The sequence below is a fragment of the Dermochelys coriacea genome, chromosome 2 (assembly GCF_009764565.3).
Source record: "Dermochelys coriacea isolate rDerCor1 chromosome 2, rDerCor1.pri.v4, whole genome shotgun sequence".
Lineage (NCBI taxonomy): Eukaryota > Metazoa > Chordata > Testudines > Dermochelyidae > Dermochelys > Dermochelys coriacea.
In genome coordinates this window covers 179,297,409-179,321,289 of record NC_050069.1, presented here as the reverse complement: position 1 = coordinate 179,321,289, position 23,881 = coordinate 179,297,409, and the positions used below count along the sequence as shown (strand labels likewise).

The window sequence follows — 23,881 nt, the reverse complement described above, 5'->3', positions numbered from 1 at the left end:
CTCTCCTGAGAAGGAGTGTTGTGGTGACTCAGGCCAGGAGACATGAACAGTCCAATATTTTCTTGTGTAGTGCTTCAGAAAGCATCTTACCTGAGCTACCTCTGCTTCCTTCTCTTCTATTTTAGGTTTGTCAACTTCATCAGACGTTTCAGCTGCAGCAGTACCTTCACTGGCTTCAGTTACAACAGCATTTTCAACTGCACCAGCATCTTCAGTTATAGCTACCATCTACAGCCAACAGAAGATGGAAACCGTTCAGCTACATCCATCATTCTGGACAACAGCTATTCACCAACTGCACCCAGGCCACTTTAAAGAGCTCCAGTCTTTAGGTAGGCAGGTAGATAAGCGAACTGATGCCAGTTTACCTATTTAGATCCATTAGACAATGCAGTGGGCTTTATTGTGATCCCATGCTGGTTTTATACCAGGGTAATGCCAATGATTTCAATGGAGTGTCTCTGTATTGACAACAAAATAAATACAAAGAGAATCATGCTATTAGATGCTATTCTGCACCTTATGATAAAAGATGGGAAAAAACCTGTTATGATGCTTCCTTAGTATATTTAGTAACAAAAGTTACTTCTTCAGGGAGAGTTTCCTAAGGCATTAACTAAAAGATTAAAGGCATAAAAAATGGATTAAAGGCATACTGCTGCACATTGGGATGGCTCCTTACTGAACACACACTACAATTATATAGAACACACACTACAATTAAAAAAAAAGTTTTAGAGCAGAGTTTGAGGGTTCATTTGCCTTAAAGCCACATTGCTGGAGGATTTGCCTTGAGGAGAGGGCAGAATGAGTCTGCACTGCGCTTTACAAATGGGTTCTGCTGGAGAAGGGCCACTTGCAACAGGGCTGCGGCTCTATAGGAAACCAGCAGTGGAGGCTGTCCATGGAATATAATGAATGGCTGCCCTGGCCACATCCCCTCCCCAGCTAGAGTCATCTACTTTGGGGGCTGGGCAAATGGAAAACTCACACTCTAAATCCAGCAGCTTCGTTATGGTATTTCTGATCATCATGCAATAGTGAAATTGGGGGTAAAAATGATTCACTTTCCCCTCACCACTGCATCTAACAAGTTGCATTTAACAGAATTGGCTTTGGTGGCTAAGAGTCTGATAACGCTTGTTGCCTCAAATCAGATATCTGCTTCATAGATAAGGTTGATCACATCCAATCTGAGTTGCTGGACATTGCATTGGTCCCTGCCATCATTAACTCTTAATGAGACTGGTAAACAAATCTTTCCAATTTTTTTTTTAAAACAGAGGAAAAGAAAAGCTAAAATACATTGTGTGAATTTATAGAGAATTTCATTTTAATTGCATTTGACACAGAATCAAGTATACACTGCTTTAATGGGTAGCCAGACCAAATTATACCAGCAAATGTCACGGGACTTGTGAATAAAGTCTTCAGGTCAGGACTTCATTGTACAACCGATTTCAGCAGTCTTGCTTCAATAAGAGATTTAAATAAACAGTAGTTGTAAAAACCCAGAAAGAAGCTAGTGGAGGAGAGATGGGGGAAGCAGTGCATATTAGATTGATTTTATGCTTCTAACAAAATGCTACAGAAATTGATCCTGTTATCTGATGTGATCAGAATTACCACTTCGTTTCTGTTTATTGGATTTATGCAGTCCATTGTCCATGAAAGAAGCATATTCTAATTTTACAAATATCAGTCCTAAAATATGGTACACTGAAACAGTCAGACTTGGACAGCCCTTTGTCATAAGTCACCGTCTGTACAGCATGCATCAAAATGGTATGATAATTCATTCTTGTGACAGACTATAACAAGAAAAAAAGAAAATCATAAATATGGGGTTTTGCTGATATTACAAGGGTAAGTGGCAAAAATGAAGCCATTTCTCTCTATCATATTTCAAAATCTTGAATTAGCCCCATAGCTATTTAGGATGAAATCCTAATCCATTTAAATCAATGGCAAAATTCCCATTTACTTCACCGGGACCATGACTTCACCCTAGATAGAAGTGGTGAATTTACATATGCTACCTGATTTCATATTGTAAACAAACCCTCCTGATAGAAAAGAGGTGTAAGTAAGCAGAGAAACACAGCCCAAGGTATTTACTGCTAGGGGAAGTCTATGAGTTAATAGGATCTAGTCCACAATGTTTGACCTGAATAGTGCATACCAGTTTTCACTAACTTAAGATTGGTCCCAATGGCTGGATTTAAAAAGGGACTGGATACTGTTTATGATCATTAATTATAATTGTAGCTAAGCAAGCTACTATTATGCTATGGGGATCTGAAGCTCATGCTTTAGGGAATAAATCCATTGCCTGCAGAGGTCTGGATGGATTTCCCATATACAGAACTGCACAACTGGCTAAACAAATAATGCTGAGAGAGTGTGAGTCTCTCTCTCTCTCAAGCATCACATACCACCTTCTGCTGAAGGCAGGATACAAGACTCGATGGATAGAGTTTGGCAGCTGTTATGCATTGAACAAATATTGCCATTTTAAATATGAGATTTTTAAAAACTGATGCATGTTTGTGACGGGTGAATGTGCCATGCAAGAGAGGTTGAGTTTACATATACACTATACTAGAGAGCTCGATGAACAGTTACATTCTGAAGACATTAGTCAGCTTTCACTTTATGGACAGTAAAAGGTTTCTTGAGTACAAGCTGCTGGAACAGACATATCAAGAGTGACAAGCCAATTGCTCTAGAAGAAAGATGGTGGTGTATTTGGTACTATTTCAACCCTCAGATTTAGAGAAGTAAGGCTTGATTGATATTACTATATTACTCCAGTGTTATGCCTGTGTAACTCCATTGATTTCAATGCAGCTATGCTGGTGTAAAATTGGAATAACGCAGTGGTGAATCGGGCCTATAATTTTCTGTTTAAATGGAAAAAAAATCAGCATTACACTGCAGGGCCTGATTCTCCGTTCACGCCAATGTAAAGCAGTAGCAACTCTAGTGAAGTCAATGAACCCAATTCTATCCTCAATTACCCTGGTGTAAATTTGGAGTAACTTTACTGACGGTAGTAGATTTACTCCAAATTTACACCAGCATAACTGAGAGCAGAATTTGGCCCATTGGAGTTACAATCATCCAAAACCAGAATGAGTCGTGAATCGGTCTATGATATTTTAGCAATTACTTACATACCAGAGTTTGGAAACTTATAAAGAGAGGTAGTTAGTACCTTGCAGGATTGGACCCAAATTTAGGAGTTACCAGAGATTATGGTTTCCTTATTTTTCAATCCTTTTTCCTATTTCTGAATTTAATTTCCAGTCTCTAGTGCTGAAATCCTCATGTTACTTTCACCATAATTTAAAATGCATTGTGAAGGTTGCACTTTAGTAACCAAGGATCCAGAATAAGTAGTATACGTTCTCTCACCCATATGAGAACATAACCTAAAACAGTCGATCAGAGGGTAGCTGGTCTTAAAGAGAAATTCAATATTTCATTGAACTTTTTAGTTGTTTTTAATTTGATTTTAATCGTATCTAATGACATACCCAATTTGTTCTTTAGAAAATAAAGTTGTAAGATAATTATATTCCAAGTTCTGTTTCAGTTTAGGGCTTAGCATGCTAGAAAAATGGAATGATGAATGAAAGCTGGTTTTGTTTGTTTGTTGTTTTTCTTGTTTTTTTTTTTTTTTTAAAGACACTGTTAGGAGCCCAGACAAACAAATCCACAGGAAGTGTTAAAGCCCTTCAGACTCCCTGGCGATATATTTTCTGTTCATTCTGAATATCAATAGAAACAACATTATATCACCTTCTACCACAACCACATTCTTCCCTGTCCTAAAATATTTATGATAGTATACTACTGCAACACATAGGTTCTAAAATTGTTCTCCATTGAATCGAGAGATGTTCTAGCTAGCACATATTCTATTGGTCAACATATTCATAACACGGAAACAAAAAACCAACGCAAACAACTTTGACACTTTTCTTGATATATTAAAGAACATATACCCTCCTACGACTGTTCATATTTACCTCACTCTTCCCCTCAGCAATCCCAGTTGTCTCCTTTTCACCTGTTGTGACAGTCTCCTGCTTAAAAAGGAAATATGGTCAGCACATTAATTTAGAATTTTTAGCAACAGAAGAAGTACGCATTAATAAAATGTAATGGAAGCAGGGCATGTACTGGACGCAACAAACTGAATAGCTGAAGTTTAATGGCATAATATATGGAAGCTAATTCAGATACTGTCTGGCAAAACAAGCCACTTTTATTACAACACAGCATCAGAGCAACAAGGCAGCATGGTCTAAGAACTAAGAAAATTAATCCTTTCCTCCCTCTTCATCATCATCATCACGCTAGGAATTTGAAGAGCTCCATTATTAATTATTTATAGTTATTCTCACGGTAATGTTAGCTTTGAAAAGTTTGATAAGTATCTTCCCCAGAGTACTGTTGAGCTTTTCCTACAGCTGGCTACAACTGTCCTGTCCCCCCCGTGTATCCCAACAACATTTAACACATATTTTCCTCTTGGAATTTCTCAAAAATGAAAGACTTTTTGATGTTGACAGTGATTCATTTAAGTGAACTGTGCAGACGGATGTTGTGGCACAGAATGTATTGTTTTTCCCAATTAACCAAAGACTGGTCTACACTACAGTTAGGTTGGCTTAACTACATTGTTTAGGGCGGTGAAAAATTTCACGCCCTCAAACATAATTAAGCCTCTCAGAAGAGCCTCTTTCATTGCTGTAGTAATTGTCCACACCACAGCGACGCATCTGTAGCCATGGTGCTGTATTGTTTCTAGTGTAGACATACCCACAACCTACTTTAAGGCCCGATTCAATGGGCCTCAAACACATGCCTAAAGTTAAGAATGTGATCAAGTGCTTTGCTGAATAGGGGCCTCAGATCTTTGCATAAAGGTACTCAGATGTGTTAGTAGTTCTTTAATTCAATTAAAACCTATGATGTAACTGGCTCCCCATACCTGGTATTTTCTTCAGTGTAGATGGGACTTAACACTAAGGCCCTCTAGACAGGAGAAGTAAAACTGGACTAACTGCAAGACCTGCTGGAAAACCAGACAAGTACCTTTCTTCCAGAACTTTTCTGGACAACCATTTCCTAGCTGTTTTCCGGTTCTATTGTAGCAAGCACAGTTTTAACACCAAGGTAGATGTAGCTGTGGACAGGGATTATTTAAAGAAAGGCTATAGAATCTACCCTCTTAGCAAAATTTTAGCATGCTTTCTGAATGTGGGGGGTAAGCCAGTCTGCAACAGTATTGTGTATGAACACAAAGCATGTTACAGTTATGTTTGGCTACAGCCACAGCTAAAAATAGTTTCCACATAATAATGTGGACAGTCTCAATTAGCAACCTTCACAAGCCTGTAACCGTCACTCCAGAATTGCACAAACTTCATTGGAAATGGTTGTATTTTTTTTCCTATCAAAAGGATGCAGAGTTATTTCTGAACTTCATATCAATCATGTTTTTTAATCTAATCTTCTAGTATTGCCTGCAGTCACATCATAAGCCCTAAACATGTCCAGATGCCAGGGCAAAGTCAATTGCTATCAGCAGTGTTACCATGGAAACCTCACAGCTTTATCCTGTTAAAATTAGTGTTATATAACCTTTTTTTATTATTAATTCTCCTTTGAAGCTACCAAAGCTGACTTCTTAAATTTTACCTATTTACACCACAAGCTTGACTGAGAACTTAGATGCATGAATATATGAACAAAGATTGATCATAAAAATGATATTTCTTTTAAGATGTGTAAACACACACACACACTCACCAAATGCAATTTTCTGCTGAGTCGATTTACACAATTTTTTTTTTTAAATATTGATCATATAAAAATGGTCTCTCTCAAACTGGAACTTTTGCTGACTAGTACCCTGGCTTTGTGTATGCTTACTGGGAAACTTCTAAATTTATGCCATAACATACATTTCTAGGTCAACTTACCTTCAGAGGCGCTAACCCAGTGCCAACCCACTGTACACTCATCTAGAAATAGATGTCAGACCTGAGCCCGCCCCCCCCTTTTTTTTTTTTTAACAAAACAAAAACACATACAGCACTATTATATAGTAATAATCCCAAATGACACAGTACACAATAATTATTGCATTAGTGTAGAATACTCTAGTATTTTCATAACTAAATGTTCACAGAGCTTGCCTTATTTCACGACTTACTATTCAGCTGAAAGTTTATGGCTTAGTGGGAGGAAGGAGGTGTTTAAGAGAGGATGATGTGTTGGTGGGAACCCATAAAAGCCCATTTGCTAGGCACAGCACCTTAGCAAGAAAACATTTAAAAATAACGGACCAGATCCTCAGAGGATGTAAATCTTAGCACCACAGAGCTATTCCAATTTACACCAGAAGAGGATCTGTCCTAACGTTGTTGCTGCTGTTTTCTAGTCCAACAATCATATCAGGCCCCGAAGTTCAAGAATGAATTTGGTGAATTGTACAGGGTCTGTGGAAGGGCTTGATCCAATGAACATCCTTTTACTTGCAATGTTATGTTCAACTTGTAGAATATATATCTTTGTTCCAAAACTCTGTTGATTTTCATTCCTGTGGAGTGTTTTGTCCCCAGTCCCATGATAGCAAATGATATACATTCTCTCACCCATATTTTCCAAGATGCTTTAATATTAATCTACGGATATTTTATCTTTTGACCATTTATTTCAGCTAATAGTTTCCTTGATCATTGTCATTCCTGAGTTTCTGATCTTCTAAGTTTGGCTACCTCACTTCTATATACACCATCATGTGATGGAATCCACTGAAAAACCAATTTATTGCCTTGCTCTCTGATCCTCATTATGAACTGCATTGTTGACAGCATTTTGATTTCTTAAAAAGGAATTGAGGATTGCTTCTTGCAAATCAACAATCATGAGAATATCCACCTCTATTTCTGCTTTTTTTCCCCCTCTTTTTGAGGGCACTGAGGATAGCTTTCATTTCAGCCATACAATTCAAATTGATGTATCCTGACCTAATGCTCTTCCTTGTATTCTCTCCATTTAGGCTACCGGATGTAGACACACAAACACCATTCTTGAAGTATCTGTCTGACATACCATTGGTGTATGCATAAATCTGTTTGCCTTGTGACTGACACTGCTGGATTGTCTTTTCTGCCATTTTCCATAGTGAAGCCAAGTCCAGGTGTTCCATCGAGCAAGGTTTCAAAAGAAAGATATTTACTAAAGTAAATAAGTTCACATGGAGGAATTAACGGAGCATACAAGCTTCTTCATGCACCCTACCGTCCTATCATCATGAAATGCTGCTGTTTCTTTAGTAGCCGTTATGCCTCTTTTGAAACAAGACAATCCTTTCAGCCTTGATTTGGTTTTTCAGTTCAACAATGACATTCAGGTAGAGAATTAAGATGATTTCCATACCAAATTAACTGTTCTTTACTATGATTCTCAAGAGGTTGAACATCAGACTCACAAATTGTTGTTGGAGTAGATCTTACAGATTCAGTTATCAGGTGAACTGCAGATGACTGCACAATATCAGTCTTGGCAAGCCTACTGGGAGCAAATGAGTGACTAGAGAGATGAGGCATATTCAAGTATTGGGAGATTGTTGTTTTCAGAGACCTAATACAAGAACCTCAATTGGTACATCACAGATGTTTCAGTCTCTTTGCTTTGACTGCCATATTTGTGGTCCAAACCTTAGTTTGTGGTCAATGTCATTCCAAAATATACCAGGTTCCTCCCCAACAGCAAAATCTTCTCCATCCAATAGTATGGAAAGTGGACTTTTTTTTGGCTGGACTCAGCTGGAATTTATGTTCCTCTGCCTGCCTAATTACAATTTCCAAGTTGTCATTCAATTCATTCTCCAACACAGCTATTTCATACATGTAAGCATATGATTTAAAGCAGCCTGGCAGTTCAGAGGAGCTCAGCAGGAAAAAAGGACTTAAAACTGAGGCGTGAGGAATTCCCACAATGACTGGTCTTGTTGTCACAAAAAGTACCATTTAGTCTTACTTTTGTTTTCCTGTACTGTAGCACCTCTCTTATCCAGAGGCACATTTTGCCACAAATTCCCATCTTTCTAAATTTCACTAGAGCTTATCATGCCAGACTATCAAATGCTGCACTGAGATTAAAAAAAAAAAGGAGACTCTTATTGATGACTGGTGGCTTTAGTTGGAATCCATCAACAAACAGGCTGACAGAATGCCAGCATCGGGTCAAAAGTTGAGTGAAAGGCCTGTATGCCATATTGGTATGTTCTAGCTTCCCTTCTTTTAGAAGCCACCATAGGATCCTTGATTGTACCATTCTTTCCATTATCTTTTAGAAGAGACTGGTGAAAGCTCCAGGAAGCTAGTAGTCTGTATAAGAGAGATCCCTGCCAGTCTTAAAGAGGAACAATAATTGCTGACTTCCCCTGTTTGGTACCTTCAGTTGTTTATGTCATCCAATAACCTGGCTTTAGCCCTCTTCCCAAAGTGCTTTATCATATGTCCCTAGATAAGGTCCAGTCCATGGGATTTGTTTGGTTCACACTTCTATTGCATCTTGGAGCTCAAATATGAGAGAGAGATCTTTCGGAAGCCAAGATTCTCAGATGGATATGTATCAACGGTTTTAGATTCTCTTGGTCTTTCCTCTTGAATAATCCATCTTGTGTTTTGCACCAGCTCTGTCCTCATCTTTACATGTCAGCATGCTATTTATCCATCACAATCTCTCTCACATGTGTCCCAGAACCCTCAGTTTTAAAAGAACCTCATGCTCCAATTTGGCACCTGCAATTAGTTGCAAGCACAAAATTTTGGCCACAGTTAATTGCAGGTGCAGTCCATAGCACTTCCATACCTAACTACCTCATTGCACTCCCAAGTCAGTTAGTGAGGCATTTATATGCCATAAATTGTGTCCACAACTAGATGCAGCCACAATTTTGTAACTCAGATGGAAGGCTGCTTTTTAAAATGAAGCCCAATGTATGCTGTACTCATTTTGTGCTTGCCAGGAACTTAGCAGGTGAGAGTCTCATGCATAGTTGAATAGAACTATGAAAAAAATATAGAATTTAGTTTAGACTTTGACTAATTTAAGGGAGGGGGCACCATGCAAGCAGGCATTACCAGTGGTTCTCGCAATAAAATTTTTGGTGGCCTGAGTGCGGGCACCAACTCTGGCTACTGGCCACACTGACACTTTTTCCTAAAATACTTATTAACTTGAGGAAAAACAAAATAAATATGCATTATATTACACACACACACACACACACACACACACACCCCCCCAGATCATTGTCATTTATTTATGTAGACTCAATTTATTTTGCAGACTCAATAATAAAAGTAATGCTGTGAAAAGTGATACTTGTATGATAATATGAAGTGAGCTGTAGCTCACGAAAGCTTATGCTCTAATAAATTTGTTAGTCTCTAAGGTGCCACGGGTACTCCTTTTCTTTTTGTGAATACCGACTAACACGGCTGCTACTCTGAAACCTGTCACTTTTCCACAGTAAGTCCTGGCAAACAGACCTGGATGGAGGACGGCGGGGTGGGGGAGAGGCTCAGGCAGCAGAGGCTGGGGCAATGGATGTGGGGCCCTGCCACCGCGTGGTTGGAGGCATGGGCCGGGGGTCGGCACCCTGAGCCAGCACCCACTGCCACACAGCTGGGGGGTCGGCACCTTCTGCTGTGCAACTGCTGATCAGCGCTTGTGTTCCACGCCCATTGCTGCACAGCCAGGGCTAGGAGTCAGTGTTCTGAGCCAGAACCTGCTGGAGCCTGGGGTTGGTGCCTGCTGCCACATGACCGGAGCTGGGGATCTGCACCCATGGCCAGCACCTGCCAGAACCCAGGGTCAACATCCAAGAGCAGTGCCTGGGATCAGCAGCCAGGGCTGGGGGGTCTGCTGACACTGGGGTTTGGGGTCTGCGCCTGCTGCCACACAATGAGGTCTAGAGGTCAGCATCCAGAGCCAGCACCTGCCAGAGCCCAAGGCCAGTGCCGGGGATCTGCACCCAGGGCCAGCAGCTGCTGGAGCTCAAGGTCAGCGCCTGGGGTCAGTGACTAGGGCTGGGAATCAGAGTGCATGGACAGGGGTCAGTGCCACACAGCCAGAGCCGGGAATTGGAGTCTGAAGCTCCATGGCTGGAGCCCTAGTCTGCAGCCAGGCTCCCTAAGTCCCTGCCGCCCAACCACCCCAGGGCTGAAGTCTGAGCCCCACAAAGTCCCCCATCCTCCTCACAGGTAGAGAGCTCACCTTGCTCCTTCAGCATTGTGCCCCACCCGTCTCCAGAGACGTGCAGGGTGACGTATCCAGGGGCAACAGGGAAGAAGGGGAAGGGCCCAATGTTTTGCCACCTCCCCCCCCATAACTGCCCAGGAAGCTGTTGTGGACACAGGGAAGCCCTCTGATGGCCGCATTAGACCCAAGGCACAGGACAGCAGAATTATTAAGTGTAACTAATAAAACAGGGATCTCTGAATAGCCCCCATAAACATCAGTATGTTCCATACAACATACAAATGGCTAGGAAATGAACATAACATGGTTAATTAACTTTCACATTAAGACTCCACATTGTTGCCTTCTTCATTTCAAATCCAATCTCTTTTTTCCCCACCTCTTGAATATGACTTACTACTATATTTGGTGGCATATTCTGACATTTCAATTAATGCACATCTTCCCCACACATGCAGCAGGACAACTGCCCAAAGAGCCTTCAAAACATACAGCCATGCTCAGAGTTGTGGTTCATGTTTGGCTGAAGATGCATCGAGTTTGAAATGTGAAAAATGGACACAGTGGAAGGAGCATTTTTTAATCAGAAAAAGAAACAGCACAATGGCTAGTGTACCATGTGCTTTTTACATGGTATTCTACTTCTATCTTTGACTAGTGCCTAGAAATAGGTGGCAGAACTGTCTCCGAAGAGCTGCATTAGTGATGAGACTGCCCTTCCTAGACCAACATAAGCTGATGATGCCTCTACTTTCCCTGGTTCTACGGAACACTGTTAGAAGATAGCATGAGTGTACATGTTGGCATTCCAAGGTGCAACTACTTCCTTCCCCACAAAAATGAGGAAAAAAAAACAGATCAATTGTTGCCGACAACTAATAAAAACCTGCAGTTGGTCTATGGCACTTGAGCCCTGAAGGAGAAAGGAAGGAGCATGAAGCAAGTTTCTGTAGTGCACGGACATGAGACACTGGAATGAGGACACAGGGGAACACAAATGGAAGAATGGCTTGTTTTTTTCTCCTTTCACTCCCCACATTAAGTATTTTGTTGAAGAAAAATGGAGGAGGAAAGAATACACCTATGTGTCTGACACAGCAGAAAATACCAGACTGATTTTTCAAGAACTATTCACATCTAAGGGCCTTGTGTTAGTAGGAGTTATGCCTGAACAACAAGTACTTCAGGATTTGGCCTTTGGAAAATATCCTCTTATATTACTGAATGAGACCTATTGGTATGGACCTGAAGCTTACTATAAGCTAACTTATTACTTAAATCAGCTACTTACAGCTGGTTGAAAAAAAAAAAAACAAATTTAGTCCCTTCCTCCCTGCCCCATTTGCAAATCATTAAAGTATCATTTAATGGATACTGGATTTCTGCAAATTCATTTGTTGTTTCTAAGTATTTACTAAACAATTCGGGCAATCAATTTTCAGGCAAAGGATGGTTTTTGAACAATTCCCTTTGTCTATTTGCTATTCTTTATGTGTGTGCAATTTATTATTTAAGCCACGTCATACTGATTCTGTTCCCTCACTTGGTGCTTGAAACATTTTAAAACAGGAAACTAAGGATTAAAGAATCACAAGTAAACAACAAGGCCAGATTCTGACAGCTACTACTCACTACGAGTTCATGCTGCACAAGAAGCTCCTTTGACTTACATGAGAATATTCAGATAGCAAATTTCCCAAGATATGCATTCAATTATAGAGGGACTTATCCATAAATCACAGCTATCTAAGGTACCTGTATCTCCATTTTACAAATGGGAACTGAGGTACAGAGAGACTAAGGGCCAGATTTTTAAAGGTACTGAGGTACCTGACGCTACAAATATGCGCCTAGTAGGATTTACAGAAGTGCCTAGGTGCTTATTGGCCATTGAAATAATTGACTTCAGGTGCTTCTGTAAATCCCAGTAGCTGTCTATATGCATCTTTAGACATTTAAATAAATACCATTAAGAATCTGTTCCAGAAGGTACGTCTACACTGCCAGTGGACTGCTCACAGCAGCGAGGCTCCCAGCCTGGACTGAGAGAGACAGGCTAGTGGGGCTTGCACTATCATTCTAAAAACAGCTGTGTAGACAGCACTTTAAAATCGTGGCTTGGGCTGGAGCTTCAGTGCCTGACATAACTACTTTTAAATGATGTCTAGACGGCTACTTCTACAGCGCTAGTGCAAGCACTACTAGCCTGAATCTTCTGACCCAGGTGGCTTGCTGATGTGTGCAGTGTCAATACCCTAAGCGACTTACCAAGGCCACACAGGAAGATTGTGCAGGAGCAGGGACTTGAACCCAAGTCTACCAAGTCAGAGCTTAGTGTCCTGATAACTGGACTATCGCTTCCCTTCCTTCAAATTAAATGAGACCCACATTATGCCGGAAAATTTACCCTAGCCCCACAAGGTTGACAATACATGTCGAAGGTACATTTTCTGGCATAGCATGGTCTGACAGGAAATATACTACAGACAAATTACACCTATTCATGATGCCACTGTAATTGGAGTATAATGTAAAGCCAGAAGAGATACTAGTGGGAGAAAATTTACAAATATTTTATATCACACTTCTTTAAAATTCACATGAATAAACTGAATGCAGGACTGCCATTGAGGAATGTTTTCATCTATGGTAGCCTTATCAAATGTTGGCCTTTGACCTTTTGTCTATTTCTTTAATCTTAATCTTCAAAAACTCTTCTTATATCACATATTAAAAGTATTTTTCTCAAACAACATTTGCTTCTCCCACTGGACCGGATTCCAACAGCAAATCTACCGCATGCGTTATTAAAATCAGCATGCTTCATTTCTTATTTCCCAGAGGACTCTTTTTCAAATGAGCAAGAATTTTTACAAAATAACATTTACAAAATAAAACAAAGCAGAGAAGACCTTAACAAAATCATTTAACTGCTATTTAATACCTATCATCTATCTTCTGAATTGCTACTAAGTCACCCTCATTTTCTGGCTGTGAGGGACGCCTTCTGCATGTGAACTAATGCAGTGATACAATACATTTACTTGAGTCTGCAGAGAGACTGAGTGAAACAGCAGTTCTTAAAAAAAAAAAAAGTGAACCACCGCACGATGACTATTTCAATATAAACAAACCTCCAGCTATTCTCTAGTCAGTGGCCAAAGTATGGGTTGGTAGCATGATTTTGAGTAGAATGCCATAGCTCATATGATAAGGCCTGTTCACCGCAGTACATATGCCATAAATAAATTCTATAGATAACAGATTTCAGAGTAGCAGCCGTGTTAGTCTGTATTCGCAAAAAAGAAAAGGAGTACTTGTGGCACCTTAGAGACTAACAAATTTATTTGAGCATAAGCTTTTGTGAGCTACAGCTCACTTCATCGGATGCATTCAGGCAAACAACATTCAAGATGTACTTCTCTCTCCATGTGATCATCTTGAAAAGAGAAAAGCATGAATAGTGTCATTTATAAATGGTATCAATTCATTTCCCTGGTTATGTTTGTCTGACAGTTACAATATCTGAATCCACAGTAGTTCAGCTGAACTTCACTCTGAAATGTCAGCCATAAGAGGAATGACGTTTTAGGGTAAAAAGGCACACACAGCTTTTGGAAAGCCTGTTGTGACATGGGAGGCCAGAACAGAAACCAGCCCTAAAAGTAAAGAGGATAAAAATGGAGACGATGGCTGCAATATGGTGGACACATACACAATGATGAACAAAAAAAAAAGTCAGATGAAAGCTGGGGCATATGAGGTAGTAGTCACTCACCACAGCTTCCTCACTAGGCTCAGCAGGCAGAGCTTCCTGTTCAGGAACAGCAGCAGCAACAGGAGCAAGAGCAGTGGCCGCAACGGGAGCGGCGGCAGGAAGAGAGAGGGGTTCTTCAGTCTGGGGTTCCAAAGATGGAGCTTCTTCCGCCTCAATCTTATTTAGGTTTTTTTTTTTTTTAAATGAAAAAATCATTGAACAACATTTGAAATTGGGGAATGGGAAAGAGTGCACAACTACAATTCTGTATTTATTATAATTCTCTTTCCCTGGTAGCTGTCATAACGGGCTTGATCCTGCAGACCCATGCCTCTGAGAGGATAGCAGGATTGGGCCTTGTAACAATAATTAACACGTAGCATTTTCATCTTCAAAGCACTTGTATATCTCAGAAGATCAGTTAAATATATCTATATCTATCTATCTGATCTGTCTGATCCCAACATCCCTCTGAGGTAGGGAAAAAATAGTATCATCCCAATTTTAGAGGTAGAAAATGAGGCACAGAGAAATTAGAGTACCTGAACAAGGTTATTTTGAAAGTCTGTAAGAGCCAGAACCTGAACTCAGAGCTCATAAACCCCAGTCCAGTCTCTAAACCACAAGGCTATTGTTACTATGAGATTTTAAAACAATCCCTTGTTCTTTTATATGCAGTTTTGTCTGTTCTGAAAATAAATGGTCCCTGTTCTATCTATTTATGCTGGATGTAGTCATACCAGACAGCCATTTATAGGGAACAAATATCATGGACCAAACAATTTGCATTCCTGCTCTTTTCCAGATCCTCTGTCTACCCTTTCTCCCATTAACATTTTATTTAAATTTGGCAGAATGAAAATAACCAGATTGTGATGAACAAGCTCTCCCTCTACCAGTTAACTCCAAACCACCTATGTGGAATCCATCTTCTGAGCCATGTTACCGTGATTCAGATTCTGTCGAATTTTAGCATACATTTGTTGTTAGCGTAAGGATGCATCCAGGAACACCAGTCCTGGCACAACCTCAATTCTGCAGCAAAGTGCACCCCCCCTTAAAAAAAAAAAGAAGGCTTTTCCACCATTCGTAAGATAGTTTCCAAGCAATTAATGTAACAGCGGTTAGTTTGGGGAGTAAAAATACTTAGGACAAGAATTGTTCCATATTGAAGGAGAGCTACAGGTTGGGATCACTTGCACAGAATAGCTAGCTCAACCAGACAAAATAACCTTAATGGATTAGTCCACCATGAACAAATTACTCTGTACGTTGCAAAGCTCAGAAGTTAGAGTTCAGTCAAGCATCTTCATTCACATTTACCACCACCACACATTGGGTGAAAAGTCTCTTGTGATATAAAAGGCAGCCTCTATAAAAGTCTAAGATTAAAACATTTTCTTTTTCAATATTTTTCAAGTAAAATCAAGAGGTCTTTACTTAGTTTTCACTCATTCCTTAAATAGGCCAATTCCCACTACAGTCAATGGAAGTTTGCCTAAGTAAGGATGTCAGGAGTTGGCACAGTATAAAGTACACTCATTATATTGTACCATGCTGTGCAGCACATTTCTATGTAGTGAATTAATATTAGCTGTACGGTATTTCACAAAGAAGAAATCAGAAACTGGAATGAAAACACACTAGGCAGTTCTATCTAGGGGAGTCCACTAATAAGTTTCCTGAGGTTTAATACTATAAGTAATTGTAGCTACTTAGACAATTGTTATAATGCAGATTATATTGATTTTCTTCAAGTTGCTTGCACACAACAGGATTTATCAAGTAATCTGCAGTCTATTTGCCATGTTTGAACTTCAGCTAAATACTGCCCAGAGTACACTTATTGAATGATGGAAATACACTATTTGATTACATTTCTGGATATATGCATATGCACTGTACAAAAGCCACACCAAATAATATTCTCAAACTTTTCCTGTTTGCCAGCTGACATATATAGTGTCTGTCTCTATTTCCTACTATGCTGATACTTCATATTTTTACATGACCTTTAGCTAAATCAGTAGAGTATTGGTGAGAATAAATTGTCTACCAGAGCATGGTCACTTGCACAAACATTTCTAAACCCCTATATGATAATAAAAATGAATGTGTCTGATTAAATACATGAAAAACCACTGATCAAAAGTAATATTTCCAGCTGGATAAATTGTGACAAAGACAATGTATTATTGTAACAGAGAATAAAGTTGGTGACATTTTGGGCCAGCATCTACTTGGTTAACATTGCATAGTGGTGTTTATTAATACCCTTTCTTGATTGAAATGACTGCACCAGTTATAAAAACTAATATAAATTATGTGCAAACTGACCATTGCTGTTATATTATAAAACTAAAATTCTAGAAATTAAATTTGGAATATTTAAGAACATCCCTTTTTAAGATGCTGGGTGTGAGACAATATTTCTGGTTGTTGTAGGGTTTATTTTGTTTTGGTTTGCTTTTGTAGAAAAATGTTTGAGTGGGGAAAAGTTTACAGCTACACAGAATCTTTAGCCCAACGTTGCAAGCAAAGGGTACATGATTTAAAAGATGGGAAGCACATCAGTGCAATAGAGGCATTTGCAAAAACACAACAACAATATTTTATGGGATATTTTAAAAAAGGAATAAAAGCCACAACTTACCAAGTTATCTACCACATTCTGATTTGATTGCACTGTGAATAGAGAAGTATCCTAGAGATATACAAGAAGGAAACAGGAAAAAATATTTTAAGAAAGCTTGTAGAAGTCTATTAAAGGCTTGATTTTGTAAGGCTTAGTCAGGCAACCCTCTCATTGATTTCAGAGCTTTACCTAAGTGATGGAGAATCAGATTCCCAAACAGATCATTTTAATAAGTTTACCTCAAATGTAGACAGTTAAACATTCCGTTTTTTAGAAATACTTTATGGAAGAATGAAAATCTATTAAACATTATCCTGATGAAGGCATAGAAGTGTAAAACTGGGTTCACAGTCTCACAATACACCTAACTTACAACCGCTCCATTAGAGAGACAAGGTGGGTGAGGTAATATCTTTTATGGGACCAACTTCTGTTGGTGAGAGGCAAGCTTTTGAGCTTACTCAGAGCTCTTCTTCAGGTCTGGGAAAGGCACTCCACGTGTCACAGCTTAATACAAGGTGGAGCAGATTGTTTAGCATAAGTAGTTAGCAATACTGTAAAGGACCATTCAAGGTAGAGGGACAAGAGTCTGGGGGGCAGGTCTACACTACAGCGGGGACTGACACTCTGAGACCCACCAAAATGACTGCAGATTGCTCTCCAGTTGACCTCTGTACTCTACCCTCAACGGGAGAGTTTCTCCTGTCGAACCCCCCTCCCCCACGGTGTAGGCCCCGCGGTAACTTGACCTAAGGTACATCAACTCCAGCTAGCCCAGGGAGTTGCGTAGCATAGGGCGACTTACTGCGGTAGCGTAGACAGCCTATGATATGCTTTTATGGACAGAAACACAGAATTAGCAGTCCGGGGGGGGAGAAGAGAACTAAGGTGGCTATAGCTCACCACTGTACTCTCCTGATTCTGGCTGTTCTGAGGCCTGGACTGGCTAAATTATGGCAGCCTGCCCCCATCTTTTTATGGGAGGCAGCACTGCTCAGAATCTCCACAATGTTGTGCTGTGGCTCTGCGTACCCCCAGACATGCTCTCAGCACATCCCCTACATAAAAACTAGGATTCATGATGGGGTTCTTGGAGGATAATCTGAATTCATCCTCCTCAGTTCCTGCACTAAAGGAATTCTCCCTCAGCTGGACCTGGGGTTGTTAGGGCTCCTTTACGTGGCTCTGGCTCTTTTCCGCGTTGTAAAGTGGCTGGAGCAGGGATGAGAATCACAATCACAGAGCCCAGTTCTGCCTTCCCATGCACCCTAGCGACATGGTCTATTCTTATTTACCAGAAGACAGTTTTGTAAAATGATTGGTTGTTGTCAGTCCAATGATGATGTTACATTTTGTGTCACATTACAGGATAGTTTCAAAATCAAAGACGACATCTTTAAAAAATTGAAAAGAAACTCTTAAGAAAAAAGGAATTTAAACAATGAACCTTACAGTAGCACAGAATTTTCAGACAGTTAAAATCTGCTTATCCACCTGAGATGGGGGATGTGAAAGAAAGTTAAATAGGTTTTTTTTTTTAACATAAGTATGGAATTTTGGTACATGAATCAGATTTTAGTATTTCACATAACAGATTTAGATAACTAACGTTTTACTAAATCTACAAATGTTAACTAAGCACTATCTGGTCTTCTGACTTTCTCTGGGGGGTTATAATATAAAATAGACATTGGGCTGTTTTATAAGTTGAGTGCATTGGGTGCAATAACTTACATTTGTTAAATGTTTATTATAAATAGACAAATTCTCTTCTGCCTTTCTTTGGCGGATGATATCACCAGCTAGACAGCTCAAGCTGTACAGCTGTTCCAAAAAAAAGGTTAGTATATTTTGTGAAACATTTTCAAAGAGTGGATTTTTTTTTATTTCTTTCAAGAATTTTCATGCTTTTTTTTTAATTAAAGAAAATTTTGTTTTGTTGGGGAAAACCTCCCACTCTCCCCCAACCCCCTTCTTTGCACACTTTCTCCCATTTTTTCCAATGGAAAAAAAGTTTAAAAGGGAGACAAAGTATAGATTTTTCTATCACTATCTCACCAGCAAAGAAGAAAAAAAGCTTTACAAATTTAAAAAAAAAAAAATCAAACACTTACAAAAATGTTCAATTTGAATTTTTACTGACATTGAAATGTGGTAAGAAATACCTCAAATTTGTTGAAACAGCATTCTTCAATAATTTTTTTTTTAAATCAAAACATTTTGACCAGCTCTGCGTGGCTGTTTTATAGGTAAAGTGCCCTGGATTCAATAGCTTTTAAGTTTTCTAAATACTTCAACAAGAGAAGAGGCTGGCCACCATTCATTTGAAAATCCCACCCTAAAATTTCAGTGTCAATTTAAAATCCACATGTAATGAGGCAGATTTTAAGTACTAGCCTCCATTTTTGTGTTTGTAATTATTTGCTCTATTCTGTTCTACCCTGCTTAAGTTCTTTTCTGCTCCCATCACAGAGTTATCTTAGCAGGTGAAGATGCATAGATGTCCCTATGATGTAAACTGTCCCACCAAATAATTGTGGATATAAAATTGCACCCATAATTTGCAGGTGCAAAGGTGGAAGACCACTTTTAAAAATCTGGTCTTTTATATGCAGTCAGGTCATTCACAAAATACTAAGGACAAATTCTGGTCCTATTGAATTCAATGAGAGCTTTGATTTATTTAAGCGGTACAAAGATTTGGTTCTGTAAGAAATTAAGTGTGAGATTTTCTTACCCACTCCAGACCCATTGTATGGGTAAAAGGGCTGGAGCAACATTGAAACCCCAATTACAGCTGTGGGAGTTGGAAGCTAATGTGCCTTCAGAGGGCCACACCACAGGACTTAGTGTAAGGGGGGGGGAGTGTGGGAAAGGCATCAGGAGAGGGGCCACAGCACTGCAGAGATTCCAAGCAGCATGCTGTGGCCCATAGGGTAGCGCAGGGAGCTGTGGTATCTCAGATAGGACCCAGGACTGATTAAGTTATGCTGGGGGCCCTGGAGCAGCCCAAGATTGTGAGGGTGCAAAGGTCACTTAAAGCAACTTTTCCCCATTATACCCCCTTTTGCTTCACCTCTCAGAGGCCCAGCACTGAGTAAACAACACTAGTAAATTTCTGTGATTAACAATCTAGAACTAACTTTTTTACTGAAAATCAGATTTTAAAAAACGAACACAAAGGTGTACACAAGTATAAAAGTTGGTGGAAGAATATGAAACCCACACTTTTAATATTTTGTGGTCTGAGTAAACTCACTTCCAAAAAATTCAACTAGAAATCTAAAACACAGTAGCTTACTGCAGGAAACCTTGGCCCATAGAAGTGGTGGGAGTTTTGTCATTAATTTCTGTGGTGCCAGGATTTCACCTGAAATATTGGTGCCATATCAATGACATTTAGGGTGACCAGATAGCAAGTATGAAAAATCAGAACAGAGATGGGGGTGATAGGTGCCTGTATAAGACATAGCCCTGAATATCGGGACTGTCCCTATAAAATTGGGACATCTGGTCACCCTAATGACATTGGGTATGTCTACACTGAAGTCATGGGATGTGATTGCAGCTTGTACAGATGTACTGGCGCTAACTTTATTCAAGTTGGACAAGCCCACCCAAAACCCTGGTTAATTACTCATGGGGCCAGCCTATACTGAAACCCATCTTGGAGCAGTTTCACTGCTCCAGTATCTGAGCTGGCTAGATTAAAGCTAACTTAGGTATAGCAACATGAATATGCCCATTATGTACGATGTTTGGGAATGGAAGGGGTAACTCATGGTCTGATATTGTCCTCTGCTCTTTATGCTTCTGGCAGTTTGAGACAAAGCATAAGGCCAGTTCTTGTCCACTCTGGACAGCCCAGAAAAATCTCTCAAACATGTTTATTTCTTACCTGTGTGAATCCATTAAATGTGCTGCTGGATGCCTAATAGAAGTGGAAAGCAGAACAAATATTAGTTTATTAACTCAGAGAATAAGTCAATATATACTTAGTTGAAAATTTTTTAAAAATGCAAAAAATACACCAAAAATAATATAAAATTAAAAAAATGAAGGTCAACACAGTTAGTGAGAGAAGCTATTTGGTAACATTTTAATAGGCTAAAAAAGGCAGAATGATTGATCTTAGAATTTTGAAACGACTGTAGGTGTATTTTTTTTTAGAAAACATAAAATACAAAAATGGGCCTTGATGGTTTAGAGCTGCACCACATTTTGGATAGTTGCATGAGAAATTTTCAACAAGATTAGCAAGGGGTTTAGAGAAGGCAGGGGGAACAAGTAAATGGATTGTTTATAAAACACAGGGTTATGTACAACCTAAGGAACTCTTTTTCTAGACTATGCTACACACTGGGGTAGGTACCTCTTCTTTATCAGCCTCAATTTCCTGGTACAATAATCCATATCTCCGGTTAGCAATTTCATCTTCAGATAAATCTGAGTTGTTGGTCTCATTGTCTTTGGGACTAGTTGAACTCTCGGTGCTAGTGTTTCTGGAATTTCCCACTTGAAACAGAACCAGGGGTCTAGCTATCTCCTTGCTTGGTCCAGAGTTGCTAATGCTTGCCTGCTCCCCGGATGAGCCTTGTTTTAAAGATACCTCCTGATTTTTATTGCTTGTGGTTACACCCATGTCTTGCCAGCTATTATCTATACTTCCCAAGTCTTGGGTAGACCATTTATCACTAAAGCTTGGCCACATGTTTTCCATATTACTTTCCTCAGAGTCTTGTTGCTTAAGGGAAAAGGGCCAGTTATCAAATCCATTTGTTTGGCCATCTGACAGACTAGAAAACCCCCAGGGATCATTAACAACTGTGGGATCCCAGTTTGCCAGCCAGGGATCTGTTTCCAAGGCTCCTCCAGGGACACTAATGTTACTACTATGGTCTTCGGTCACTGCAGGTGCTGCCCTAGCTACCAATTTATCTCCCACATTATCTAAACAAGAATCACTGCACTTTGCACTAGCTTGGTCAGCTGTCTCAGGCTGCAATGCCAATTCTTTTTCAAAGGGTATAAAGTCAGCTTGACCTTCATCAGCAGCACTACCATTTTGGAGGGTGCTGAAGCTATTGTCTTCAGTTTCTTTAACAGACTCTTCCACACTGAATAATTCAGCATCACACAGAACTTTCCCAACATCTACAGTGTCCTTTTCAGAGTGGTCTGTAACATCTAGCACAACATGTCCCAAAACATTTATACGCTCCATGGCCGTACTCCCGCCAACACCACTGCCAGCATGGTCTACATCATCCAAAAACTCTGTTTCATGGTCACAATTCCAGTTATCTAAGACATTCTCAGGTTCAACATCAGCACATTCTACATGTTTACATGTGTTCTCTACTATGTTAGCGCCATCTTCCAACCCCGTACTCAAACTTCCAGGAACCATTCCAACTATCTCTTGAATGACATTTACCCCTTTAAATTTTATTTGCCCATGATTTTCCAGGCCAGTTTCCTCAAGGTAATTGTCAACAGTTGTTTCAGTTTGCCCACTATTATATTCTGACTCCCATACAGTTTCTATCTCAGTGTTTTCTACAATTTCATGGTCTCGTTTTGCTAAGTCCTTAAGAGGATCTACTTCACTGTGTTCGTTATTTTCATAATCTGTCTCTTCAAACTCCTTTGTATGTTTTATCTCCTTGAAGTTAACAGCTCTGGTCTCTACCTTTTCACATGGCTCCACACCTGCCCACATAGACTCTTCTTCCTCCTGCTTCTTCTCCTCTGCCTTTTCCACATCACATGGGGGTTCATCCAATAAGCTATCAGTTCCAATTATAGGCATCTCACAACTGGATTCATTTGCTAAAGGCTGATCAGACTCCAAATTTTTGCATGGGATATTTCTAGCATCTGAATGTGCCTTCAGTGAAGTCCTCTGATTTTCATCTATAGAAGATGACCCTGGTGCATGATCCTCCTGTTCACCTACAGCAGGCCAAACACTAGCAGAGAATGTACCAGTGGATTCTCTTGAGGTTTGCTCTGCCTCAGGGAAAGGCAAAGAACCACCTGCAGTGATCTCCTGGCTGACACTGGCTGTGCTAAGTTCTAGGCCCCAGTTGAGTGAACCTAGATCAGTTTGGGATCTGTTAATATCTTCTGTTGACCCATAGTTTGGGTTTTCCTCCATGACCAGGTTACACAGGGAAAGACTTTTTGAAGAATCAGGCTTTAGGCAAGCAGAAAAGCAAAGAAAAGAACAAGATGAAAAAGATAACAGCGGACTTGATGAGAAAAACACAAAATTCATATTATCCTATAGTAATTTTAGTTTAAAGATAAAGAATGCAAAATAACTAAATCAAACAGTTTAAGGAAAAGTTATGTGGTTTGTAATATTTGGAGACAATCGCTACAATCTAAAGAATGGTATTGATAGATGAAAGAGAACATTAATTAAAAGATTAATCTAAAACAGAGTTTTAGTAGGTTTGCTTACCGGCTGCACCAGTTCACTGCTTGTCTGTATGGAAGAAAACCATATAAATAAACAAATGTAAAACTAACCCCTGTGGTTTATCTAAACTAGTGGGTTTTTTTGGTTTGTTTGTTTTTAAATCAGTGCCATATGGATTACTAGTGGTTATGGAGCTGGCAGGGGCTGCTCAGAGCTGCTCAGTGGCTGATCACATGGTGCTGGCTCTCTTCCACATTTCCAGCTGCTAACTCATATTAATAGCTAAATTAATATTAAATAGTTCCCTAACATTGTTGTTCCATGTAAGGAATTTCTGTGCTTGTCTTAAGGATCTTATTCAATCACCAACAGAAAGGGAGATTGCTCTGCATGATCATGAATAGGATGGGAAGTGATCCAAAAGAAAAATAGTTCTGGTCTGTACAGTGTAATTGTAGCCTTGTTGATCCTAGGATACTAGAGAGACAAGGTAATACTAGAGACACCGACAATGGGTCTGATGTCATTAACTCTAGGTCCCTTTACACAGGGGCCTTACTGTAAAATAGGTCTGATTCTCCATTACCATCCACCTTGCACAGACATTTGCATCAGTGCCAAATGGTTGTAAAATGCTGCCAAATTAAAATGCCAGCTATTTACAAACACTTTGCACTGGTACAAATGACTACACAAAATGCAGGGCAAAGGTGAATCTGGCTCAGTTTGTCTGTTAAGAGGAAGTTCACAATGTAATAAAGCTTGTGAA

The 23,881-nt window shown here is 39.7% G+C and overlaps 1 protein-coding gene across 9 annotated transcripts in view; it reads right to left on the bottom strand.

Moving 5' to 3' along the window:
* Positions 1-23,881, bottom strand: part of AMPH (amphiphysin) — a 177,340-nt gene that overhangs the window by 9,390 nt on the left and 144,069 nt on the right. For 3 of the 9 annotated variants that reach the window (XM_038388777.2, XM_038388779.2, XM_038388780.2), the window contains 6 exons: positions 23,155-23,178; positions 20,584-20,616; positions 16,704-16,754; positions 14,072-14,227; positions 4,035-4,094; positions 91-228 (listed from right to left, as the gene is read on the bottom strand). In XM_038388777.2, the coding sequence (XP_038244705.1) occupies positions 91-228; positions 4,035-4,094; positions 14,072-14,227; positions 16,704-16,754; positions 20,584-20,616; positions 23,155-23,178 (462 nt within the window). The remainder of the gene's footprint in view (positions 1-90; positions 229-4,034; positions 4,095-14,071; positions 14,228-16,703; positions 16,755-20,583; positions 20,617-23,154; positions 23,179-23,881) is intronic. The other 6 variants (XM_038388778.2, XM_043508715.1, XM_043508716.1 and 3 more) reach the window with 3 other exon arrangements.